At 42.3% G+C, this 26,715-nt stretch overlaps 1 protein-coding gene and 1 pseudogene across 1 annotated transcript; one reads left to right on the forward strand and one right to left on the reverse strand.

Moving 5' to 3' along the window:
• The first annotated feature begins 7,288 nt into the window (after positions 1-7,288).
• Positions 7,289-8,383, forward strand: LOC141570637 (semaphorin-7A-like). Its single transcript, XM_074328283.1, has 2 exons — positions 7,289-7,574; positions 8,092-8,383. Exons 1-2 carry the CDS (start codon positions 7,403-7,405, stop codon positions 8,187-8,189), a joined length of 270 nt encoding a protein of 89 aa, XP_074184384.1. The 5' UTR covers positions 7,289-7,402; the 3' UTR covers positions 8,190-8,383.
• LOC109457796 (translationally-controlled tumor protein) lies at positions 8,287-12,495 on the reverse strand (annotated as a pseudogene).
• Positions 12,496-26,715: the final 14,220 nt, after the last annotated feature.

Here is a 26,715-nt window from a genome sequence, read left to right on the forward strand (position 1 = left end):
ACGCGATGAGAGTTCTGGGGAGCGAGGAGGGCGGCGCAGGGTTAAGAAAAGACAGTAGCCATGAATAGAGTTTAAGCCGGGCCAAGGGACCAGCAGCCTCAAGGTCTGGGCTGTGGCACCTAATCAGGCCTGCACAATAGCTTTTATTGGTTCGGTGGGGAAGTAAAGGAGATAAAGCTTGTTAATCTCAAGATCTGTGAATCCTATACATCATAATAGGAAACCGATTAGAGTCAATCACCCTTGCCTGCAGGCAGCTGGTCTCAACTTCCTCCCAAGGGACAAAACCTATATGCATATGAATAGATGGGAGAGCACCTCATTGAATCACTTCCCTTGCAGGTTTTGGGAAGGAATGCAGCCACAGAGGCTGAGGCTTTCCTTAGCCTGAGGAAGGTGGGGGGCTGTGCCCACCCCCGTGAATCCCAGGGGTTCTCCTGTTGGTCCCCACGTGACTGCATCTGGCTTCAGTTGTTCCTTCCGTGAGGAATCTTACTCATCATTGACTGTCCAGTCATCTTTCTGGGACCAAACAGGGAGGCATAAGGTGCAAACACAAAGTCCCTGAAAGGGTCCATCTTACAGACTCTCCTTTCTTTGGTGGCAGGTAGAAGGAAACAAAACGGTTAAGCTGTTGCGTGGCGACATCAGATGAGTACTAGACTCACCGGGGGGGGGGGGTCACTTAATAAATTATATAAATGTCTAATTAATAGGCTGTACTGAAATATATAAAATAATACTGAATGTCAACTATTAAAAAAATAATCATGGGGATATAAACTACAACATAGGGAATATTCATAGTCAAAACTATGTATGTTGTCAGATGGATAATAGACTTAGTGGGGTTATCACTATGTGAGGTATATAAATGTCTAATCACTATGTTGTTTTGTACACCTGAAACTAATTTTTAAAAAGTTTTTAAAGAAAAAAATGTTCTTCCTTTTCACCTTATATTTCTCTTCTACCATTATCTGTTGTATTGATTCCTTTTTTTGGTTTAGACTTCATTTTGTATATTATTCTTTTTGTAATTTTCTATCCTGAGTTCTGTCACCTCATTTCTGAGTTTTCCTAGTTCTAATTGATGTTGTGCTTTCAAGTCTTACACCATTTTCTTAAAATCTTTTCATTCATTTGAAATAAATGCTTATAGTTTTATCTGTTTCTTGCTCATGTCTTATTCTTATGCTTTTATTGTCTATAGGAATGTAATTCTCCTTATTCTCTTTTTTCTCATAATAACCTTATATGAGGTTTGACTTTGGTTTTTTTTCTATTGTTCATTTTTGCATGGAATTACTTTTCCTGAACTTTTAAAAGGAGGTGTGGAGGATTTCAAGAAGATGGTAAAGTAGGAAGAGCCAGGAATTTGTCTCTACCTACACAATTGCACTGGCCAAATTTGTCTGACATAACTGTTATAAACTCTGAAGTGTATTAAAGGCTAGCAAGTTCAACAAGGAGGGTTGGGTGGCAAATTTCAGTTTATATGAGTAAAGTTCAGCTTAGCACAGTAGAACTTACCCACCCCCCACCCATGGCCCCTTGGCAGGCAGCTGTGCATGTATTCCAGGAGCAGCTTGCTGGAGCCAGGGTGGGCTAAAAGGACACTGTGCTACAAGTATTGGGGATCTGTGTTCTGATCACTGATTATTTCTTCTGATCACACAAGTACAGACAAGGAGGACAGCCACTGTTTTTGTACCACTCCCATTGTTGCCAGTCCTTCAGCTTCTGGCTGAAGTGACTGACTTTCAGAGGATTTTAAAAGCCAGCACCCTGGGGCTGGCCCAGTGGCTCAGGCAGTTGGAGCTCCGTGCTCCTAACGCCAAAGGCTGCCGGTTCGATTCCCACATGCGCCAGTTGGCTCTCAACCACAAGGTTGCCGGTTCGACTCCTTGACTCTTGCAAGGGATGGTGGGCTGCGCCCCTTGCAACTAAGATTGAGAGGACAACAACTTGACTTGGAAAAAATCCTGGAAGTACACACTGTTCCCCAATCAATTCCTGTTCCCCTTCCCCCATTAAATAAATAAATAAATGCCAGCACCCTTTCCCTCCCTCCTCTATTTTTTCTTTTTTTCCCCTCTTGGGAGCCAGACATTAAAGACTATGATATTCAAAAGCAACTGCATATATAAGGAAAATAGAAAGTGATCATGTATGCCCAGGAAAAGGCACAAGATTGGAAAACAACTGAAAAGATCTTAATCTTGCACTTCAGGTTAAGCATTGGCAAAGAAACAACCTACGAGAATAAAATATAACAATAACAATAAAACAGCAAATAGTAGGGAAGGGGGAGAATCTGATTTGAAGAGATACCACATTATTAGATTCAAACTTCCAATTTTCAACAAAGAAAATCATGAGGCATATAAAAACAGGAATGTATGGCCCATTCAAAGGAAAAAAATAAATCAACAGAAACTCCCTGAAAAAAGACCAGGTGGCCAATCTACTAGACAAAGACTTTAAAAACAACTGTCAAAGATGTTCAAAGAACAGAGGAATATGTAAAGAAAATCAAGAAAACAATATATGATGAAAATAGAAGTACCAATAAAGATATAGAAAACCTGAAAAAGAAACCCAAGAGAAATTCTGGAGCTCAAAAGTACAATAACTGAAAAAAAAAAAAAAAAAAAGTCACTACAGGGATTCAAAAGCAGATTTGAAGGTGCAAAAGATCAACAAACTTGAAAATAGGAAAATGAAAGATCTTAATCCTACACTTCAGGTTAAACATTGTCAAAGGACAACCTATCACATCCAAGGAACAAAAAGAAAAAAGATTGAAGCAAACAGAGCCTAAGGGACCTGTGGGACACCATTAAGAGAAACAATATACACATTGTGGGAGACCCAGAGGAGAAGAGAGAAAGGGGCCGAGAGAATACTTGAAGAAACAACAGCTGAAAACGGCCCAAATTTGATGAAATACATGAATATAAACATCCAAGAAGCTCAGCTAAGTCCAAATGAGATTATTTCAAAGAGACCCACAAGATGATGTGTTATAATCAAATTTTCAAAACTGAAAGATAAAGGAATTTTCAAAACAGTAAGAGAGAAACAAATCATCACAAACTAGAGATACTCAATATGATTATCAGCAGATTTCTCATCAGAAACTTTGGAGGCCAGAAGACAGTAGGCCAATATATTCAAAGTGCTAAAAGAAAAAAAGCTGTCAACCAAGAATCCCATATTCAGTAAAACTGTCCTTCAAAAGTGAGGAAGAAATTAAGACATTCCAAGAGAGTTTGTTACCCCTAGACCCACCCTTCAGGAAATGCTAAGATCTCAGTAAAGCTTAATACATGGGCAATTATAAAAGCTAGTATTATAGTAACAGTAGTTGTAACTCCACTTTTTGTTTTCCACATAATTTAAGAGACTTAATTTTTATAAATCATTAGGTTAAAAACTAGTAGTATTATAACTTTGGTTTGTAACTTACCTGTTGTTATCTACATGATTTAAGAGACTAATGCATTTTAAAGATTTATATTTTGGAGCACAGAAGATATAAAAATGTAAACTTATGACGTCAACAAAGGAGTGGGGGAGGGCTATAAAGGAGCAGAGTTTTTGTATGTTATTGAAGTTAAGCTGCTATAAATTCAAGTTAACCACAAAGAAAATAGCTACAGAATATTTTTAAAGGAAATTAGAAAGAACTTAAATGTTTCACTACAAAAAATCAACTAAACAGAAAACAATAAAGCAGTAACTGAGGGGGGAAAAAAGTTATAAGGGATATAAAAACATAAAATGACAGGCCCCTCATATCAGTAATTACTTTAAATGTACGTGGATTAAACTCTCCAATCAAAAGACAGAAATTGGTAGAATCCAACCATATACTATGTACAAGAGATCCATTTTAGGTCCAAAGACACAAATAGATTTAAAGTGAAAGGATAGAAAAACAATGCATGCAAATAGAAACCAAAAGGGAACAGGTATGGCTATACTAATATCAGACAAAATAGACTTTAAATTTAAAAAGTTTACAAGAGACAAAAGAAGAACATTATAAATTAATAAAAGGGCCAACCAACAAGAATATATGATTATTGTTGTAAACATTTACGTATCTAATGACAGACTATCAAAATATAAGAAAAGTTGACAAAATCAAAGGGAGAAATAGACAGCTCTAGTTGGAGACTTCAATATCTGACTCTCACATCCATACAAAATATGAGTAAGGAAATAGAGGACTTAACATAATAAACCAACAAATTTGGTTAATAAATACAAAAACACAATAAACCAACTAATAGGTATACACAGAACACTCTACCCAATAACAACAATATAGATATTTTTCTCAAATGCATATGGGATATTTTCCCAGGATAAACTATGTTAGGCCACAAATTCTCAGATTTTTAAAAATTAGTATCATACAAAGTATCTTCTCTGACCACAATGGGATGAAGTTAGAAATCAATTAACAAGCAAAACTGGAAAATGCACAAAATTGTGGAAATTAAACAACTTTCAAACGAGTGGATGAAAGAAAAAAATCACAAGAGAAATTAGGAAATACTTAGAGACAAATGAAACAAAAACACAACATACCAGAACTTATGGGCTGCAGCAAAAGTGATGCTAAAGGGAAATTTTAGAGCTACAAATTTTTACATTAAAAAAAAAAATCTCTTTGGGCAAGGGCAACAGAAGCAAAAATAAACAAATGGGAATACATCAAACCAAAAAGCTTTTGCACAGTGAAGGAAACCATCAACAAAATGAAAAGGCAACCTACTGAATGGGAGAAGATATTTGCCAATGATATATTTGATAAAAATACGCAAAATATATACAGAATTCATACAAGAGAACATCAGAAAAATCCAATTAAAAAATGGGCAGAGGACCTGAACGGACACTTCTCCAAAGAAGACATACAGATGGCCAACAGACCATGAAAAGATGCTCAACATCACTAATCATCAGGGAAATGCAATCAAAACCACAATGAGATATCACCTCACACCTGTCCGATGGCTATTATTGAAAGACAACAAATAAGTGATGACAAGGACATGGAGAAAAGGAGACCCTCATGCATTGTAGGTGGGATTATAAAATGGTGCAGACATTATAAAAAGCAGTATGGAGGTTCCTCAAAAAATTAACAATAGAACTACCATACAACCCAGTAATTCCACTTCTGGGTATCTGGGGGAAAAAAATTAAACTACTAATGCAAAAAGATATATTCACTCCTCCATTCACTGCAGCTTTAGTTACAATACCCAAGATATGGAAGCAACCCAACTGTCCATCGACAGATGGATAAAGATGATGTGGTACATATATACAATGGGATATTGCTCAGCCATTAAAAAAACAATGAAATTTTGCCACTTGTGACAACATAGATGGACCTAGAGGGTATTGTGCTAAGTGAAATAAGACAAAGAAAAATCCTGTATTATTTCACTTATATGTGGAATCTGAAAAACAAACGAACAAACAAAACCGAAACAGACTCAGAACAAACTGATGGTTGCCAGAGGGGAGGAAAGTGGGGGATGGGTGAAAAAGGTAAAGGGAATTAAGAGGTACAAAGTTCCATTTATAAAATAAATAAGTCACAGAGTTGTAATGCACAGCATAGGGAATATAGTCAATAATATCACTTTGTTATTATGTGATAGATGGTGACTAGACTTATCACAATGATCATTTTGTTATATAATGTCAAATCACTATGTTGCACACCTGAAACTAATATAATATTGTATGTCAACTATAATTTAAAAAATATAAAATCAAAAACCTAACTAAAGTTAACTAAGAAACTAGAAAAAAAAATTAAACCCAAAGCTAGCAGAAGGGAGATAAATAAAATAGAGTAGAGAAAAACAATAGAAAAAACTCAATAAATCCAAAAGTTGGTTCCTTGAAAAGATCAAGAAAATTGACAAACCTTTAGCTAGATGAGCTAAGAAAAGAGAGAGAAGACTGAAATTACTAATATCAAATGAAAGTGGGGATATTACTACCAGTTCTACAGAAATAAAATGGATTCTAAGTGACTATTTTGAACAATTGTATTCCAAATTGGATAACCTAGATGAAATGGACAAATTCCTAGAAATACAAAACCTACCAAGACTAGAGCACAGAAATAGAATATCTGAATAGACCTATAACTAGTAAGGTGATTTCGTTAGTAATCAAAAATCTACCAACAAAGAAAAGTCCTACACCTGATGGTTTCACTGGTGAATTCTATCAAATATTTAAAAACTAGTACCAATCCTTTTCAAACTTTTCCAAAAAATCGAAGAGGAGGGAACACTTCCTAACTCATTTTACAAGGGCAGGATTACCCTAATACCAAAGCCAGACAAAGACACCACAAGAAAAGAAAACTACAAACCAACATCCCTTATGAACATTGATGAAAAAACCCTGAACAAAATACTAACAGAATCAGCAACTTATTAAAAGGATTATACACTAGATCAAGTGGGATTTGTTCCTGGAAAGCAAGGATGGTACAACATGAAAATCAGTCAATATAATACACCTTATGAACAAAATGGAGGGGAAAAACACTGGAGTGTCTCAATGTACAAAATAAATTGACAATATTCAACACTCTTTCAAGATAAAAAACAAATTAGCAATAGAAGGAAACGACCTCAACATAATAAAGGGGGCCTTCTTAATTATATCCCCCTCTACTGTAGACTTGGAAATGAGTTTGGATTTTCTGAGCACACACCAGCTGGCTGGGGGGAGGCAGCCCAGAAGGCTGGGGAAGGGGGAGAAGAGAGAAGGGAGGGGAGGGAGCCAGGCCAAGATGAAAAATTATCAGTGTTCCCACAGCAGAGCAATGACGGGATTCCCAGTGCGCCCCACAGTTCACCCACCCTCTGCCCCACCTTTCCAAAGCATCTTGTTCCTGCTTAGAGGCTGGCAGTGTGGTCCATTAAGAGCCTGTCCTCGGAGAACCACAGCCTCCATGGTCCAAACCACTGAGCTGGCCATTAGTGAGGTTGCTTAACGGTAGACTTGTAGGCACCCTCTGAGGGGTCCTCCCGGACTCCTAGGCCAACCCTCATGGGCTGGGTGGAGTGGGTCTGAGGCTCTGAGAGGGGACCGGGACCGCCGCGGATGACAGAAGACCACCAGGCGGCCTTGTGCCTGTGCCTCACCACCCCCTCTCCGGGTTCTGCCGTGGAATTGCCCGGCAGAAGTTTTCTTCCAGCGGGCACAGCGCCTGCGGTGCACGAGGCGTGAGCAGACAGGATGCCAGGGGTGGGGTCAGGCGTTTGACTCCGCCTCTTCGTGCTGGTATCAACCCCGCGGTCGGTGCTGGCTCAGTCTCTGCCGCTCGCCGCTGTCGCTCCGGGGCTGCGGGATGACACCGCCTCCGCCTGGATGCGCCGCCCTCGGCATCCCGCGCGCCCGCGTCCCCAGCCCGCTGGCTCGTTCTGGGCTCCTGCTGCGGCTGCTACTGCTGCTGCTCGGGGTGGCCGCCACCACCCAAGGCCACCCGAGGAACGGACCTCGCATCTCCACTGTCTGGAAAGGTAGGTGGCGCCGCGCAGCTGGCGGGGCGCGGGATCCGACGCCGCGCCGAGCGGGTGCGGAGTGTGAGGCACCGGAGGGCGTGCGTGCGAGCGGCTCTGGGGGTCCCCGGCTGTCCTTGCAAGACGCGTGCGGGTCTGGGTGAGTGTGAGCGTGCACCCTGGCACGCCGGAGCGGCTGGAACGCTGCGGGGAGCGAGCGGCGCGGCCGGAGCCCCGGCTAAGTCTCTCCTCGCAGGGGCCAGCTTGTATGGGGACATGCCAGGTGAGTCCCAAGAGAGCGTAATGCAGGTCCCTCAGGACCCAGCATGGCCCAGGAAATGCTTTGCTCAGCAGCTATGTATAGCGCTGGCAGAGTGTGTTCCTCTGAAACTCAGTTTGAGTCAGGGAGTGAGTGCATCTGTCCTGTAATTTTCCAAGGGGAGAGATGAAAATATGAATTTGGAGAGTGAGCTGGGATTCTAGAGCTCCGCCTGTGCCTTTCCGTTCTTCCTCCTGAAATCTGTTCTCCCTCCTCCAGGTGGCTTCCTGTTTGAGGGGCTCTCTGATGAGGAGGATGACTTTCACCCAGTAAGCGGCCTGGCTGCCTGCCCTTTGGGGACACGGTGCCAGGGATGAGCCCCTCCTGGTGAAAAGCAGCTGCCAGTTATGATGATGACGGGTGATGGATCCCACTGGCCCACTGTGTTAACGTTTTTCCGTTAAAGAGAATCACCTATGGGGTCACACCATCCAAACCGCAGTCCAGCAGAGCAACCGTGCCATCTGGATTCAGGTTTTCACCAATAAAGAACCGGTGGATTTTGAAATGAGCAAGGATGTGCTTAATTTGTTCGGTGGTCCCTGTCATAAAAGGTGCGACTCTTTCTGGTCTCTGTTCTTCAAGTTTCCTTTTGATTGATTTCATGTCATCTTTGATGTACTTCTTGTAGGCTTCTTTTGTGAACCTGGTTTCCTGCAAATGATGGTTCATGACCACGTCAACACCAGTGACTACTGTGCTTTCGGGACCTTCGCCCTCCGGGCCTTCAGCGAAGGCATTGCCACCAATGAGCGAGTCACCAATGTCACCAACCTCTGTCCTACTGACCCTCTTCCCCTCCACTTCCAGACACAGCCCGTCCACAATCTCCTGGATTTTGCAAATATGGGAGAACATCTCATGGCTGATGAGCTCCCTGTAGAGCAGGGGTGTCCAAACTTTTTTCAATGTTTTTCACCGAGGGCCATATGCGGTAAAATACACAAACAGCCGGGCCACTCTCTCGAGGTAAAGTACATATTGCCTCACCTGGTTTATTTAAGTAAACTAAATGTATTTTTGGAATTTGCTGTGGGCCAATTAAAAATGGATTGTGGGCCGCAGTTGGCCCGCGGGCTGCAGTTTAGACACCCCTGCTGTAGAGGATCATGACGGCTGAAAGGAGACAAGGAGGGCGGTGCTGGCTGAGCAGGAGCCGGAGCTGGGAGCAAGCGCCATCCAGCTTGAGTGGAACTAAGGGGGCGGGGGGGAGCAGGCAGAAAAACCATAGTTTTTGAGTTTGTTAAGAAAAGCAAACTGCCACATGCAATGCCTCATTTGGATGTGTCTTGAATCTTGGGAGCTTGACTACCCTATGTCTCCTACAAATGGACCTTGAGATTCTAGCAGGGGGAGTGCAGCTACTCCTATACCCTCGACAGAAGAATGGTTCTCTCCTCTGTCAGGGAAGTTCGTCCTTCTGTAGGGATGCACATGGAGTGGTGAGGGAGGAAGGGGGTGCCTCTCCTAACCAGCCAAATCAACCCTGGGATCAATGGCGTGACAGATGTGGCAGCAAAATCACCCTCACACCCCACAGCACCAAGTTTTGTTATAAACATTGTCCTTGGGTTTTTGGTTTTGATCCCCAGTTGTTCTATCTGTTTTTGAATGGGGATCCAGAGAGACTAAAAACCCTGTTACCCATTATGCTAAGTGACATAAGCCAGTCACACCCAAAAATATAAGAATCCATTTATGTGAAGTACCTAGAGTATTTAAAATAATAGAGACAGAAAGTATAATGGCAGTTGCCAGAGGTTGCCCAGATCGAAACCTAGACCATTAATAGCAGTCATTCCCCACCACTTCCTCCAAAGGTAACCATTGTGTTGACTTCCAACACCATAGGTTGGTTTTTGCCTGATTTTGAACTTCGAAATGCAATCAGACCATACATAGTCTTCTGTGTCTCGCTTCTTTCTCTCAACATTATATTAATAAGATTCTTCCAGATTATTTTAAACAGCAATAGTGCCTTCATTTTAATTGCTCTATATTATAGCATGGTATGGATATAACACAATGTATTTATTCTATATTCATGTGCATTTGGGTTTCCCAGTTCAAACTATCAGGAATAATGCTGCAATGAATATTCTTATATTTCATGAGCATATATATACTTTCTGTTGTATACATAGCTAGGAGTAAAACTGCCAGGATATAAAATAAGTGTATATTCAGCTTAGTACATATTGCCAAACTGACTTCCCCAGTAGCTGTAGCAATTTATACTCCAGCAGAAATGCATGAGTCCTACTTTCTCTACATCCTTGTCAATACTTGGTACTGTCAATCCCTTTGATTTTGTTTTTCTGATAGGTATGGAGTAGTATCTCATTTTAGTTTTAATTTACATATTCCTTATGACTAATGAGCATGAGTATCTTTTCATATCAACATTTGAATATTCTCTTTTATGAAGTATCTTCTCATGTAAGACTCAAGTTTGTGCCTCATAGACTCTTCTACTGTAGGATTGGAAGAGCAGCGAGGCTCACAGCAAGGGATCCTGAAGATAAAAAAAGAATTTTGCATCAGCTTAAACCCAGCTTTATCAACATCAAGGAATGATACAGTGGGATGCCAGCATAAGACACCGAACTCTGTGAAGCCTCAAACCAATACCCCAGAAGTAGGTGATGGGTTGGCTACAAGGCAACATGGGGTCTTCAAAGGAAACCCATTGGCTGGTTGCTCATAGACTTATAAGTTGTCCGATATCTTGGAAACACCAGGACTTCAAGGTCTAGTTCTCAGCCACACAGACTCAGAAAAGAGCTTTTGCAAACACGAGTCAGCAATTAATGTAAAAATCAGAATGCTGATATATTAGTTCATACTATGAACCAGAATTGCCAAGCATTCCAGTCTCCGATGAGAACAATCTCCCTATAAGAAAACAACTTGGGGGCCCGCCGAGTGGCTCAGGTGGTTGGAGCGCTGTGCTCCTAATGCCACCAGTTTGATTCCCACATGGGCCAGTGAGCTGCGCCCTTTATAGCTAAGATTGTGAACAACAGCTCTCCCTGGAGCTGAGCTGCCCTGAGCAGCTAGAGGTTGGCATGAGCTGCCACGGCTGCTGTGTGTGCTGCCGACCAACGACTAGTGACCGACTGCCTCAGCTGGGGGGAGCGCAAGGCTCATAATACCACATGGGCCAGGGAGCTGTGTCTTACACAGATAGACTGAGAAACAGTGGCTTGAACTGGAGTCGGGGGTGGGGGGGAAGAAAGGGGGGGAAAAGGCAATGATCCCATAAGAAATAATGTCAAAGAATGGACTCCCTTCATAGTCACAGTCAGCAAACCTGTTTTCCCAGACCTACCTTAATTCACTACTTGATACATGCACGCATGTCGGAGGAAGGGTTGATGGGGAGATTGGAGTGTCCCGGAAGGAAAGGAAGTTTATGACATTAGATGATAGCCATCATGGGGTTGGAGATGGTGCTTATACCATCATGAGTCATCCTTTGAGGCTGGGAACACCACAGTCCCGAATAAAACCTAAGTTCTAGTAGCAAAGGGGGAGGGGTGGCTGTTACGTATGTAGATTTCACAACCTGTCTTTATGGGAGGATGAAGAAAGGACCGGCTTTCACACCGCTCAGCCTCACCGAGACATGTGTGTAGTGCCCTCTAGTGGACTATGGTGGCACTTCAGTCAGGCCGATCTGAATCCTCTACCACTCTGATCCAAACCACCATCATTTCAGGCAAGAATTATCCCAATTGGTCTCCCTCCTTCCACCCCTGTCCACCAGAATGATCTTTTAAAACCTTCATCAGATTGTGTCACTTCTCTGCTCAAAACTCAGGAGGCGGAGGCCGGATGGCTCAGTTGGCTGGAGGCCGAGCTCTGAACAATAGGGTTGCTGGTTCGATTCCCACATGAGATCGTGGGCTATGCTCCCTGCAACTAAAGGTTGAAAATGGTCACTGCACTTGGAGCTGAGCTGCGCCACAACTACATAGATTGACTTGGAGCTGATGGGCACTGGAGAAACACACCGTTCCCCAGTATTCCCCAGGAAAATTTATTTTAAAAACAACAACTCAGGAGTAACTTTCCTTCTCACTCAGAGTTAAAGCCAAAGTCCTCATTCCCCCCACTCCCCCACCGGTCTACCCTTCCCTCACTCCGGTGTAGCCGCACCAGGCTGCTTGCTCTTCCTCTGCAAGTAGGACACAGCAAGCACGCCCCGCCTTGCATTTGCTATCTCTTCTACCTTGAACAAATGGCTTACTCCTTCACAACTATACTCAAATGTCACCTAATGTCACCTCATCACCTGGTCACCCAAAAAAAAGAAGAAAACAGCCTTCCTCCTACAATTCAACTGGATTTTTTTTTTTTTTTTTTTGCGAAAAAATTTTGTATTTAGAATTAGCCCGCTGGACTCAGTTTAGATGATCCCATTTTGTTGGCAACATCCAAAGCATCATAGTCAGGAGCCAACCGAACATATGCCTGCGTCTCTCCATCGGGCCTGATCAGGGTGTTGACCTTGGACGCGTCAATGTCACAGAGCTTCTTTCCAGCCTGTCTGATCCAGTGCTTGTTGGCCTTGACATCCACAATGAACACAAGTAGATTGTTGGCTTCTATCTTCCTCATGCTGACTCGGGCATTAGGGGGAATTTGATGATGACAGTAATCAAGCTCGTTTCTCCTGGGGGCGCTCTTCCCAGGATATTTAGGCTGCCTTCGGAGCCGCAGTGTCTTGGGCCTCGGGAAGGTGGGTGACGTCCGGATCTTCTTTTTTGTGCGGCTGTCCTTTCAGCACAGCTTGCTTTGCCTTCAGAGCCTTTGCTTTGGCTTAGGCTTTGGGAGGGGCAGGGGCTTCCTTCTTCGCTTTCGGCGCCCCTTCATGAAAAGCTGGGTTCATTTTTTTGCCATAGCATTTAACACCATCTGACATGTTGCTTATTTACTTGTTATATACCCTCGTATGTTATGTGTGTATTACCTGTGTCCTCCTACTAGAATATATATTTCAAAATGGCAAGAAACTTGTCTGTTTTGTTCAGTTGTATTCCCAGCTAGAGCAGTGCTTAGCATGTAGTAGGCGCTCAGAATTTTTCTGAATAAATAAACGTAGCAAGATCTGAGCAACGAGTAGGCATTATATGGCCTTTGTTGTTTCATTCTTCGATATCAAAATTTGATGTCACAAAACGATCAACTCCACAAATGTACATAAAAATAATAAAATTCCAATTATAATCCCCACAGATTTTTTTTTTTTAAGATTTTATTGGGGAAAGGGGAACAGGACTTTATTGGGGAACAGTGTATACTTCCAGGACTTCTTTTTTCCAAGTTAAGTTGTTGTCCTTTCAGTCTTAGTTGTGGAGGGCGCAGCTCAGCTCCAGGGCCAGTTGCTGTTACTAGTTGCAGGGGCACAGCCCACCATCCCTTGCGGGAGTCGAACCAGCAACCTTGTGGTTGAGAGGATGCACTCCAACCAACTGAGCCATCTGGAAGCTCAGTGGCAGCTCAGCTCAAGGTGCCTTGTTCAATCTTAGTTGCAGGGGGCGCAGCCCACCATCCCTTGTGGGACTCAAGGAATTGAACCGGCAACCTTGTGGTTGAGAGCCCACTGGCCCATGTGGGAATCGAACCAGCAGCCCTCAGAGTTAGGAGCACGGAGCTCCAACCGCCTGAGCCACCAGGCCGGCCCCCACAGATTTCTTTTTAATTGGATTAAATTATCTTAAAATTCATTTGGAAAAAATAAAGTACCTGTGAATAGCCAATAAATGTAGGAAGAATACATTAAGGGCTTCCAGATATCAGAAGACACTATAAAACTACCATAATGAAATCCATATGATATTGGCATAGGCATAGACAGATGAACCAGTGTAACAGACTAGAAAATCCAGGAAGAGGTATCTCTTTGCAAGAATATAACACATAAAAGGTGAAATTTTAATTCTGTGGGAAAGGGATGATTATATAATAAATGGTGCTGGTATTATTTACCAGGAAAAATTGGACCCCCATTTGATACTATTTACAAAATGAGTGCCAAGTAGATTCAATGCTGAAATGTAGTTGATACTTTCAGAACCCTAACATAAGTTCAAATACTGTTAATTTTGCCCTCATGCCTCAGTGAAGATGTATGACTGATTCCATCCCAGTCAGAATTGATAGTGCACGTTCTTAGTCCCTTTCCTTTAAAAAATCCCGTTTCCTGGCTGGGCCCAAGCCGAGCAAGGAGGAGTCCATGTGGGGAGATGGGGATCCGTGGTGGTTGAGTGAGGTGTGGGAGCCCAAGCACAGCTGGGTTTCCCCAGGGGTATGGGGGTGGGGCAGCAGCCGCCCAGCTGACAATATCAGAGTTCAAGTCAGGTGAGGAGGGAGTTGATGACAGGGCAGCACAGTGGTGACACAGAGGACACCAGGGGACTGATCGAAGAAGTAAATACAGTATTTTGATGATAATAGGATAATGGAAGTCAAGTTTCTCAGTATCAAAAATGTAAGGACAAATAGAGTAATGGAGAAACTGGAAAATCCCTATGGTGTTGGACTGGAATAGGAATGGTTTTCACTTGATATAAATAGGTAAGGATATATGTGTAAGTGTATGTGTGTATAAAACATGTGTTCCCTAGACCTGTCCTCTGAGAGCAGCTAGAAGCAGCGACATCCTAAAGCAGGGAGCCCACTTAGCACCCAGATCTTAGATTCTGAGAGCTTAGAAGCCTGGCGGAGACCGTCGTAATCAAATTAATCAAGTAACCAAAGTTAACATCACAATTCATGCAACAAATTGAATTATGCCCCACCTGGTAGGATGCAAGGGAAAGAACACAGAACCACTTCCGTGATATTCCTGCTAAAGTTCGTAACTTGAATCTAGAGGTGAGGACACATCAGACAAACCCAGATAAAGGGACATTCGACAAAATAAGTGGCCTGTTATCAAAAGTGGTCATGAAGCTCAAGGCAAGACTGAGGAAATGTTCCAGACTAAAAGAAACTAAAGAGGGATGAAAACCAAAGCAAGGTGTACTCCTGGGTTAGATTCTTTTGCAAGGACGTTGTTGAGACAATTGGTAAAACTCAAATGGGTTCTGTGGGTTAGATTGTAGAGAAGTGTCATTGTCAGCATCCTGGTTTTGATGCTTGTGTTGTACTCATCATGGAAGAGAAAGTTGTATTTGTAGGAAATACACACAGTAAAGTATTTGTGTGATTGACAGGGCATATGATGTGTGACAATTAAGTTTGCAAACTTGTTGCAACAATGTTGCTAACTTTTTTTATATCAGAGGGATTATTCATTATGAATTTGTACCAGCTGGACAAACAGTTAACTAACTTCACTATTTGGAAGTGCTGAAAAGGCTGCATGAAAGTTAGACAACCTGAACTTTTCACCAATTCATGGATCTTGCATCACGACAACGCACCAGCTCACATGGCACTGTCTGTGAGGGAGTTTTTAGCCAGTAAACAAATAACTGTATTGGAACACCCTCCCTACTCACCTGATCTGGCCCCCAATGACTTCTTTCTTCACCCGAAAATAAAGGAAATATTGAAAGGAAGACATTTTGATGACATTCAGGACGTCAGGGATAATATGATGACAGCTCTGATGGCAATCCCAGAAAAGAGTTCCAAAATTGCTTTCAAGGGTGGACTAGGCACTGGCGTCGGTGCAGAGCTTCTCAAGGGGAGGACTTCAAGGGTGACCGTAGTGATACTCAGCAATGAGGAATGTAGCACCTTTTCTAGGATGAGTTCGTGAACTTAATTGCCCGACCTTCATATGCTGGCAACATACTCTTAAATGGCTCAGGACAAAAAAGTTCTTTGCACTAGTCTTGTGATTCTTCTGTAAGTTTGGAATTATTTCAAAATAAAAAGAAAGGAAAAATATCTTGTTTTGACTACTGATCCAGTGGGGGAGGAAGAAACATGAAACAAAATTGCACAGGTACAATTTAAATTTACATTTTTGTGTACACATATACATACCTCAATACAAAATAATTGTCAACTTATAGAAAGAACGAAAGCGTGTATTTCTAGAAAGAAAGGAGTAGTGGGCATGGAAAGCCCATTTCTGATCACCCATCCCACTGATCCATGCTATCCATTCCGGCATAATTCCACACACTTGTGGCATAGCACTCCTGTCACAGTGATTCAGTGCATGTCCTAAGGAGTACTGCCTCTGCGCAGCTGTGCTTTGGTAGCCTGTCCCAGTGCTGTCCCAGGCCAGCGTCTGCTTGCATCGGGTACAGTACAGGATATGACCAGTAATGCCGTGGTCATGGGCCTACTCCCACAACTCCTTTGCTGTAAAGTGGCCCCTGGTCTGCTACAGTTCTGTGGGACCCAGGATAGTGGATCAAATAGTCCATAAGCCCGCAGTGAGTGGTGCTGGCTGACCCCTCGGGCAGGAAAGGCAACCCATCCCTGGGATATGTGTCAGTTCCTGAAAGGGAACTGCTGGCCCTTCTGGGATGGAAGGGATCCCCTGTGCTCGGGGCCAGCCTCAGTCAAAGCTGTCAGCCTTGGAGCAGTCTCCCTCGGTGTCTCCTACACGGCCTGGAGAACCTGAACAGGCCAGGTGGTGTGCTTGCCTTAGCGCATCAACTTTTTCCATGGTTCTAGGATGCATCCTAGTCATGAGTTCCCACCAACTCTCCTGACTCTTGCCAGGATATTGAATTCTGTAACTCAAGAGAGGGATCTCAGGTCAATAGACTCTTCCCTTTCTAATTTTATGTTCCTTCCCCCTTCATCGAGTACCCCTAGAATTCCGTACCATGTGTACCCTCAGTACATGCTGGCTGGGCCTTGCCACTCCTATGGGGTACAGTCCCTTTCCTCCTTCAGCAAGCCCAGCACTTCCCTGGCTGGGTTATGCTGCAGCTAACCTAGTATAGGCCGAGCAGCTAGGAGGGGAGCTTGGCACATCCTGAGGGGTCACCTGTTCTTTGTGAGGGAGACGGGTTTGCATTTTCTCCCAGAAGAGACGGAGTGCTGGCTCTTCCCACGGAGGAGTGGGCCACTTCTGAAGGCCCAGAAAGGTCAGAGGAATTAGTGGCATCAAAATCTTCAGGGGTATCCACGCTGAAATCTGTTCCACGTGTCAGGGTCCCAGGTGTTTCCAACCAGGATCCTAACTTTAGCATAAGACATCTGCCTCACTTGGGCATTTAACTGTCTTTGAAGTCAGTCACTCAGACTAGAAAACCCTTGACTTCTCCACCCCCTCCCACTGTAGGAGACGTGGGCTCCTTGTATGAACCACAGAGGCCCTCTAATTTTCATGTCTGGCTTTCAGTTGCTTGTTACTGACCCTAAGTTGTTCATTATCCTGTAGCACATCCATGGAGCTTAGCAAGGAGCTCCAGTTCCATCATCCTTATAGCTACGATTCCCTCCATGTACCTCAAGCATCTGACACATTGTCCATCTGTCTAGAACATTCTATTCTATTGGTCCACTCTCCCAATTCACTACTGGTTGTCTGTGTTCTGACCTACCTCTAGTATTGGAGCCCTTGCTGTCAAATGGGTGGTGATCCTGTCCCCAAAACCCCATCTTATCAGCTGTTTTCTCGTTCACTTCTGGTACCAACTGTCAAAGGTCAAGTTCTCAAGAAAAAGAGTTTAGGATGCACAGTGCTTAGTAGAGACCCACACCTGTGAAAGGAAGGGAGCAAAAGCAGGGTGGGGCAGAGGGAAAGTCCACCTGTGCCAAGAGCACCAGCAAGTCTCAGCCAGTCGTCAGGTCACTGGGGTGAGAAGTCCCATCGCAGTTGTCCAGCATCGAGGCTATGTGGCTGGACCTCACATCCCTACTTTGGTCAGTCACCAGATGCAGGCTGTTCCAGCAAGGATATGACCTCAGGCAAGATGGCTCTGAAGGCTCTGAAGCAGCTGACAGCTGGGGACTAACTGCTGACCAGTCTCCCTGCAGCTGGGCAGCTGGGCCTTCCTTGAAGGGGAGTCTGGGCAACACATCCCCATTATGTCCCCCAGCAACATGAAAGTCTGTAAGTCCTGAGTGTACAGCTGGTGAACTCACCCAGGCAGCCACCTCCAGCTCAAGAAATAGACATATCAGCAGCGCCCCTTTTAGCCACCTTCTCAGTCAGTGTCTCTCCCCCAAGGTGACTATCCTTTTATCACCATAGACTCATTTACCTGCTTTTTTTTTTTTAGTTCTAACTGTAGTCAAATACACATAACGTAACATTTAACTGTAGTTAAATTCACATAACGTAACATTTACCATCCTAACCACTTCAGTGCACCTTTCTGCAGTGTGCAGAACATCACGCTATTGTGCAATCCAGCTCCAGAACTCAGCTCGTCTTGCAAAACTGACCCTCCACACCCATTAAAGAACATTTCTCCATTGCCCTTCCCCAGCCCTTGGCAACCACACTGTGAATTTGACTGCTCTAGGTACCTCATATAAATGGACTCATGGTACTTGTCTTTTTGTGACTGGCTTGTTTCACTCAGCATAACATCCTCAAGGTTCCATGTTGTAGCATATGTCACAGTTTCCTCCCATTGTATGTGTATACCTTACTTTGTTTATCTATTCATCTGTCAGTAGATACTTGGGTTGCTTCCATCTTTTGGCTGTTGTGGATATGAGTGTACTTGTTTACCTGCTCTTGAACTTTATACAAATGGAATAAATTATACCATGTGTATTCTTTTCTGGCTAGTTTCTTTCCTTCAATTATGTTTGTGAAATTCATCCATCTTATTGCATATAGCAATAGTTTATTCTTTCTCATTGATACATAGCCTTCCATTGTATGATCACACTCCAATTTGCTTATTTATTCTATCATTGATGGACACTTAAAGTTGTTTACTGGTTTTACCTATTATGAAGAGTGCTACTATGAATATCTTGTTTGTGCCTTCTAGTATTCACATGTACGCATTTCTGAGGGTATATACCCATGACTTAAAGAGCGGAGTTACATATATTTAGTTTTACTAGGTACTGCCACATAGTTTTCCAATTGGCTATACCAATTTATCCTCTTCGGAGCACTGAATGAGTGTTCCAGTTGTTTCAACATTCTCAACAACACTTGATATCATCAGCCATTTTAATTTTAGCCATTCTGTTTGGTATCTCATTGTGGTTTTACTTTGTATTTCCCTGATGACTAATGAGGTTGAAAACTTTTCATGTTTATCAGTCAATTGCATATCCTCTTTTGTGAAGTGCTTGTTCATATCTCTTGCCCTTTTCTTAATTGAATTGTCTGTTTCTCTTTTTTTCTTGTTGAATTTTAGCATTATAGTATGTGTACATGTTTTCCAAAGAGTTTAATTCTGTACTGCAGATCACATGGGCTTGCTCTAGAACCCAAAAGACCCTTCTATGGCTTGCCACAAATTACACATCCCGACCTCTCCCATCTCCCACCCCAACACACACAAGCGTGTTCTTGGTAAGTGTCCACTGTTGAATATATGTATCACAAATATAAATTATATTTATATAATGTATAATATAATATAAATATATAATTATTTCCTGAACCATTTGAGAGTTAATTGCAAATATGATGTCCTTTGACCCCTAAATATTTGAATATGTTTCCTAAAACAAGGACATTCTCTTACATAACAATAGCACAATTATAAAATCCAAAAAAAATAGCACTTATACAATAATACTATCTAGCCTACGGATCTCATTCAGGTATTATCAACTGTCTCAATAATGTTCTTTATAACAAAGAAAAAATGTTTTTTTTCCAGTTCCACATATTGCATTTAGTTGACAAGTCTCAAGTTTCCTTAAATCTGGAATAATTCCTGTCTTTCTTTGCTTCCTTTACCTTGTCACTTGAAGAGTACAGGCCAGATGTTTTATACAAAGTCCTTCAATTTAGGTGTATCTGTTTTTTCCTCCTGATTAAATTTAGACTATGCAATTTTGGCAGGAATAGCACAAAAATGATGCTTTGTTCTTCCCAGTTCATTAAATCAGGAGGCACAAGACATCTATTTGTTCCATTACTGGTGATGTTAACTAATTTTGATTCCTCAGTTAAGGTGGTGTCTGCCAGGTTTTCCATTGTAAAGTTATTCTTTGTTCATTTGTAATTAATAAGTATCATGTGGGGAGATATTTTATACTATATCCTATTTCTCATAAAACTTTCACCCACTAGTTTTAGTATCCATTGATGCTAAAGTTATTCTTTTCATGATCCAATGATTTTTAAAAATCCAAATATAGAGACTAGAGTGAACACAAGTCTTTTGAGAAGTCAAATCCTCAGATTCCCTCCTCCTGTTACCTGTTTTTTGTGTGTCTTTGCGGCATAGCCTTGGGGCAAAGGATACTGAAACCCATTTCTCTTTCTTCTTCTTGGGCCTGAAGGATGACAATATTTGCTACCCTGCCTTGCAGTGAATCTGGGCCTGTGAGACTAGTTCTAGCTCAAGAGCTATGAACAAAAGGGATATGTGCCCTTCTGGGCCAAAGCATTTATTGTTAGTGTATGACTCTCCAGCTCTCTCTTCCCTTGCTGCAGCAATTGGAGGAAATGGAGGCCATGGCTTTAGATGGTGAAGCCACGAGATGGAAACAGCCTGGATCCCTGCGTCACCACATGGAGAACAGCTGCCCTGAAGGGTAGCCCATCTTGTACTGGACAGGTGTATGCACAAGAAATATAAGCCTTTGCTGTCCTAAGCGACAGATACTTCAAGTTTAACATGATTTAGCTTATCCTGATGAAATTTTTCTGGAAATATTCTTCACATATTAAAAATATGCATTTTATGCATAATTTTATGTGTGTATATAGATATATTATGCAATATTCTGTATCTTCCTTTTCTTACCTAACAACATCTTTGAGATTTTTTCTACATCAGAATATGTAACTCATTCTTCTTAAGATTTGAAAAGTGCTCTATTGTATAGTGTACTTTAATACATTTAGAAGGTACATTTCTTTAATTTAAATTTCTTTCTCTTTTTTGTTTTTTTATTGGGGAAGGGAAGAACAGGACTTTATTGGGGGACAGTGTGTACTCCCAGGAGTTTTTCCAAGTCAAGTTGTTCTTTCAATCTTAGTTGTGGAGGGCACAGCTCAGCTTCAGGTCTAATTGCCGTTATCAGCTGCAGGGGGCGCAGCCCACCATCCCTTGTGGGAGTCGAACCAGCAGCCTTCAGCATTAGGAGCACGGAGCTGCAACCGCCTGAGCCACCGGGGTTGGCCCCTAATTTAAATTTCTTGAATAGGTACTACATACATATAGTCCAAAATTAAAATAGTTCAGAAAAGTGTATGTGAAAAATTCTCCCTTCCATGGTTTCCCTGAGCCAGCATACTTTCCACCAAAGGTAATCAATATTTCCTGTTCTACACGTATATTTCTAGAGATATGTTATAAATAGGATGTTTAAATGAACCTTGCTTAGTCTCAGCTTTGGCTGAGACCTCAAAACAGTAAAGTCATATTCTAAGTTAGACGCAAATCCACCAACACAAGATTTGCAGCAAGAGATTGTAGAAAAACAGTTTTTCTCTTAGTTCACCACCCATCTTCAGCCTATGAACGGTGCTGGAGAGTTTGTAAAAGATAGGAGATTCAAGGTTTTTAGAGAGAGTTATTGGTGTCCTGAGTCATTGCCGCCATCCCTGACTTCACCATACAGCGTGTATGCCCTCACCTCACACTGATGCAAGCAGCTTTACTGGGATCGTGCAGCAGTACATAATATCTGTTCCTTGCAGCTGGAGAGCCGCTGTGCTGATGTCTGAATGTTGAAAATCTCTCTGAGAGAGCTTTAGAAACATAACTGCAATACTTTCCCTTAGTGCAGCACAATGTCCTTGTTGTGCAATGAGGAGGTTGTGTAAGGCCTCCGTGTTTTGGCTTACTCCCTGTCTTGTAGTGACTCCTTGCAATAACAAGCCTAACGCATGGGTGGTCTTTGTTAAGCTTGCAGTCATTTCTCCAACCCATAAACTAGAAGAACTCTGCAACCTTCTGTGTCCCTTGCAAGACACGTGTGAAGTTGCCTGAAGGCAAAATTTACTTTTCGAATTCTCTTTCAGTGTTCTGTGTTCGCAAATTAAATTCACACCTACGACCACAGCCATTATGGCAAGGTTTGCTCACATATATGTGAGGAATAAAAGGATTTCGGGTTTGTAATGTTACCATAAAAGGATCTTTGAGTAAAGTCCTGAATTATTCTAAACACAGACATTAGCTTCAGCCTCAGTTGGGAACACGTGTACTGGCTGACTCAGATTTTTCACTACTCTGAGCATACATGCACTTACTTGTCTGCGAATGACCTTGAAAGCATCCCAAACACTGATTTTGGGGTTACAAATAAATTTTAGCGAGTAGATGAATTAGCAAATATGGAATCCATGAATAATTAGGATCAACTGTATCACTCTTTTGTTGAAGGATATTTGTTTTATGTCAGTTGCTATAATGAATTAAGCTGCTGTGAACGTTCTAAATAAAAAAATGGATGAATGAACGAATGAATGAACGTGGCAACAGTTGCCATGAGTAGAAACTTACCGCCAATCTGCAGGGAGTAGCCAGCAGGCCTTTATTCCACAAATCAAGTACCACTCATTAGCAGTTCCGCAGAACAGGGTTCAGGCCTGGGTAGTCCAGGATTCTCATTATGGATCCTGGTAGTTAGTGGATCTGAGACTACTTCCGTTAGAAACTAATATGAAATGTCTAAAAGAATGCTTTGGTGTACCTTTGTGGCCATTGCTGCATAGATTAAGCATTTTTTCAGATGAACCATACCGATGATTCTTCCACTGGGCTGTCAATTCTGTAAAAGTTTGATCACACAAACTGGTCCCTGCCTTACACCCTTCAGTTGGATTTTTGTGTAAGCAAAAGTGTCCTACTGTAGGCATGACAATAAACGGTATTGGCGGCTCAGCATTATTCGGTGTGTGACAGTAGTTAACAGTCATGAAGAGTTTATTGCTTATTGAAGTCACTGGTGTTATTTAAGGGAATTATATGACCTGAAGGGAAGTGAGGACAACCCAGCAAGTTGATCTGGCTGGATGTTAGCTAATCATGGAGAGGTATTTGTTGTATACAGAGTTCACTAAAAGCAAGAGAAGAGTGTCAACAACAGAAACAGAACAGGCCCATAATGAAAAGAGCCTTGGCATGTTAAAAGTATTTGATCTTGGGCTGGGCCGGTGGCTCAGGCGGTTAGAGCTCCGTGCTCCTAACTCCGAAGGCTGCCGGTTCAATTCCCACATGGGCCAGTGGGCTCTCAACCACAAGGTTGCCAGTTCAACTCCTCGAGTCCCGCAAGGGACGGTGGGCAGCGCCCCCTGCAACTAAAATTGAACATGGCACCTTTAGCTGAGCTGCCGCTGAACTCCCGGATGGCTCAGTTGGTTGGAGCGTGTCCTCTCAACCACAAGGTTGCCAGTTCGACTCCCACAAGGGATGGTGAGCTGTGCCCCCTGCAACTAGCAATGGCAACTGGACCTGGAGCTGAGCTGCGCCCTCCACAACTAAGACTGAAAGGACAACAACTTGATTTGGAAAAAAGTCCTGGAAGCACACACTGTTCCCCAATAAAGTCCTGTTCCCCTTCCCCAATAAAATCTTTAAAAAATAAAAAATAAACTCAAATGGTTACAAATCAAATATTTACGTTGATGGGAGAAATATAACATGGTAGTTAGGAGCATGAATTGCAGACAGCCCTGGATTCAAATCTCAGCTCTGCTACCTGTAACATATAACTCAATCTTGGGCAAGTGACTTAACTCCTACAAGTATTAGTTTTCTCACCTGTAAAATGGGGGTTATTGTGAAGATTAAATGATAATGTAAGTGAAGTGCTTAGTGCATAACTATCAGTTAATAAGTACTGTGGATTTTCCCTTAATGTATAATTTTTTCTAATTATCAAAGAAACCAAAAATCAAACTTGAGTTTAACGTTAGGACATGTATCATAACTATCTTTATTGTTAAGATGGGAAATTGTTTTTCAAAAGATTAAATCATCATTCAATGTTTTTCAAACTGATTTTATTTTACATACTTTTCTGTAACTTGTTAGTTTCTCTTTAAATCTTACCATTGACATCTTCCTATGTCAGTAGAAATGTATTGACTTCATTCTTTTTAATGGCTATAACCATTTTTCTTTGGGTAACTATTCATTTTTAATAAGGAGAGAGCCCTCAAATCTTGTGACTAATTCATTTTAATTTTGTATCAAATGACTAGTGTTAGATTGTACTGGGTCAGGGCTGATGTGTATTGTAGGTGCAGGAAATGCAGCCATTGCACATGCCGTAATTAATGTTAAAGCAAACCACACGGAGGCTTCATGCCTTTTGGGAGTGAGAAGGAAAGGAGTGGTAGAAAACATACACTAATGTAAATACCATTCTCCTAGCACTTGAATTCCAGAAGTGAAACTGGAGGGCTGAACTGTCCATATTAGGAAATGGCTGGTTGCTTGATGACCACAGTGTTAAGCTAAGTATTTTGTCCTTTTATTTGGCGGGGGTGTGGGGTGGGAAGGGAGGGAATTGGTCAGGAGGGTATTATTATTAGATCCGTTAACTTTATAACCACTCTATTTTCTTCCAACATAATTTCAGGGAAGTTACAAGCATTACAAAAATCAAACTTTCACTTAACTGGAAAAACTGAAAACCTAGCTCAGTGTTTAACGATGAAGTTTCTGAATCAGATTGCCAAATGAGGTTATGTGTTATTCCCTGAAATTGCAGCAGGGTTAAAAACCTGTGTTAAGATTGGTTTGAATCGAAGGATTCAACATGTGCTCTTGCAATAAAGTGGTAAATGAAGGCCTGGGGTATAGACAACCTTTCAACCTCTCTGGCACTGAACATATTATTTCACCTTAATAAAATACCAGGAATTATACCATACTTCGTTTCCTTTAGTTAAGAATCAGGGCTAAAATAGCATTAAGCTTGCAAGAGGAACACAGTCGTGTGGCACGTGCTAGTACATGGGGGCATAAAGAAACGATGAGCCAGGAGCCCCAAAACCCACATCTAACAAAAGAAAGTGTGCCCCACCCTGTATTTGGGAAACTTCTTTTCCACTTAAGTTCCCTCACGATACCTTGCATTCCCTGAGCTCAAGTTTCCAAAATACTCGCCTAGTGTCCTCCATCACTTCTCTATACTTTGCTCCTGAAATTGACAGGTTTTTTTTTTGTTGCTTTTTTCCTTAACTCAGAGAGGACAACCTTAACAATAGAAAATGCATATTACCACCATTGATAACATTCAGTGCTGGAGCTAGGAAATAAAGATTTCTGATGGGTGTAAGCCCCGGGGCATGTGTGGGTGTCTACAGACAAAAAGCAATGGGTTGGCCCTGGGATTCTTCCAGACAACAAGCTCACTGCCAAGCAGACTTCAGCTCAGGCACCCTCTCCTGAGTCTCGCCAGCACTTGTTATAAGTCTGGCTCATAACAGCTCTGGCGGATGGGGGGCCACATGGCCCCCAAAGAGTGCCAACCAGAGGTAAGGACCTGTGACCAGATGTCTTGTTCTAGGACAGAGGGCTCGCACTGCCTCCTGCTCCCTTTGCTCTGCAGTCTGTGGGACAGCTGAGTGCTGGGACCACCACGCAAATCTGGATGAAGCTTTGCAAAGACAGCTTTCAATTAAGTATCAAGGAGAGTGAAACGACCCAATGTTTTCAAAGATGAGTCACTTTGGGATTGGCCTTTGGACTTGCCTTAGAGGTCTGATCTCTCTTCTAGTACCTGGTGAAGGAAAGAATATACTCAGAATGTGGGCAAATCCCTGAGTCACAGGATTTGAAAGAACTTTTGCAGTGAGAGCAGAGACCTGCAGGGGAATGCTGGCTGCCCACTGCCAGGCGGCTTCATTACTTAGAAGACCTCTCCCAGTTCAGCTTTGGGCCTCGGTAACTAGGTGCTGGCACTTCCCCAGGATGGACTGGCTTGTGGAGGCTGATACACCATGTAACTTAAGACATCAGACACCAAATACCAATTGTCTGATTCAAAATATGACGAGTTTCATTTAAGAAAGGATTCAGGAGTCAGTCTGATGGGCATGTCTCTGCCTTTTCCCAGGAAAACACCTGGACACTAGGCGCCCAGTCAGGCTGCAGGTAACACTAACCGCCTCCACCTCCGTGATAAAGAGGTCCCCTCAGGAATGTGGGGACTTGACACACCTTTTTTCAGGTCCCCCTTGGCACTGTCACATTCTTTCTTTACACATGTTAATACCATTTACTCAGCAGAGGCTTTACACATGCTAACAGGCTCCTGGAGGCTATACTTAGATCTCAGAACAAGAAGAAACCTTAATCATCAGGTTACATTTTAATTTTCCATGACAGTAAAAGGTACAGTAACCCTGGAACAGTCCTCTCCTGCCTTACTAGAGCTAGCAATCATGAAAAACTTCTTGTGGGGCCAATGCAAGTTGAAAATGTCATCATTCATTTCAGTAGGAAAAAATTTTACACGTTCCCTGACTCCCAAAATTGATACCCACTCATGCTAAAACACCAAATCTCATTAAAATGGACACAATCACATCAATAATTGACATTGGCCATCATAAACACACACCTCAGGCATTTTCCCTTCACTAGTTATGACTAATTATATTATTATTCTATAATATGGTAATTTACCTGTTGTTTCTTAGCTTTCATGCCCTGTACATATAAAATTAAATTTATAACATACATACAAATGATACCCAATATTTATACAATTTAACCTTTGTTTATGAAAAGAAAATCAATGAAAACCACG

This window comes from Rhinolophus sinicus, linkage group LG03 (assembly GCF_036562045.2).
Source record: "Rhinolophus sinicus isolate RSC01 linkage group LG03, ASM3656204v1, whole genome shotgun sequence".
Taxonomy (NCBI): Eukaryota; Metazoa; Chordata; class Mammalia; order Chiroptera; family Rhinolophidae; genus Rhinolophus; species Rhinolophus sinicus.

What these genes read in the sequence shown, in the direction of transcription:
- LOC141570637 (XM_074328283.1), top strand. Translation starts at nt 7,403, where the DNA reads ATGACACCGCCTCCGCCTGGATGCGCCGCCCTCGGCATCCCGCGCGCC. An exon ending in CATCTCCACTGTCTGGAAAG is followed by an intron (nt 7,575 to 8,091) that starts GTAGGTGGCGCC and finishes TCCCTCCTCCAG; the next exon opens with GTGGCTTCCTGTTTGAGGGG.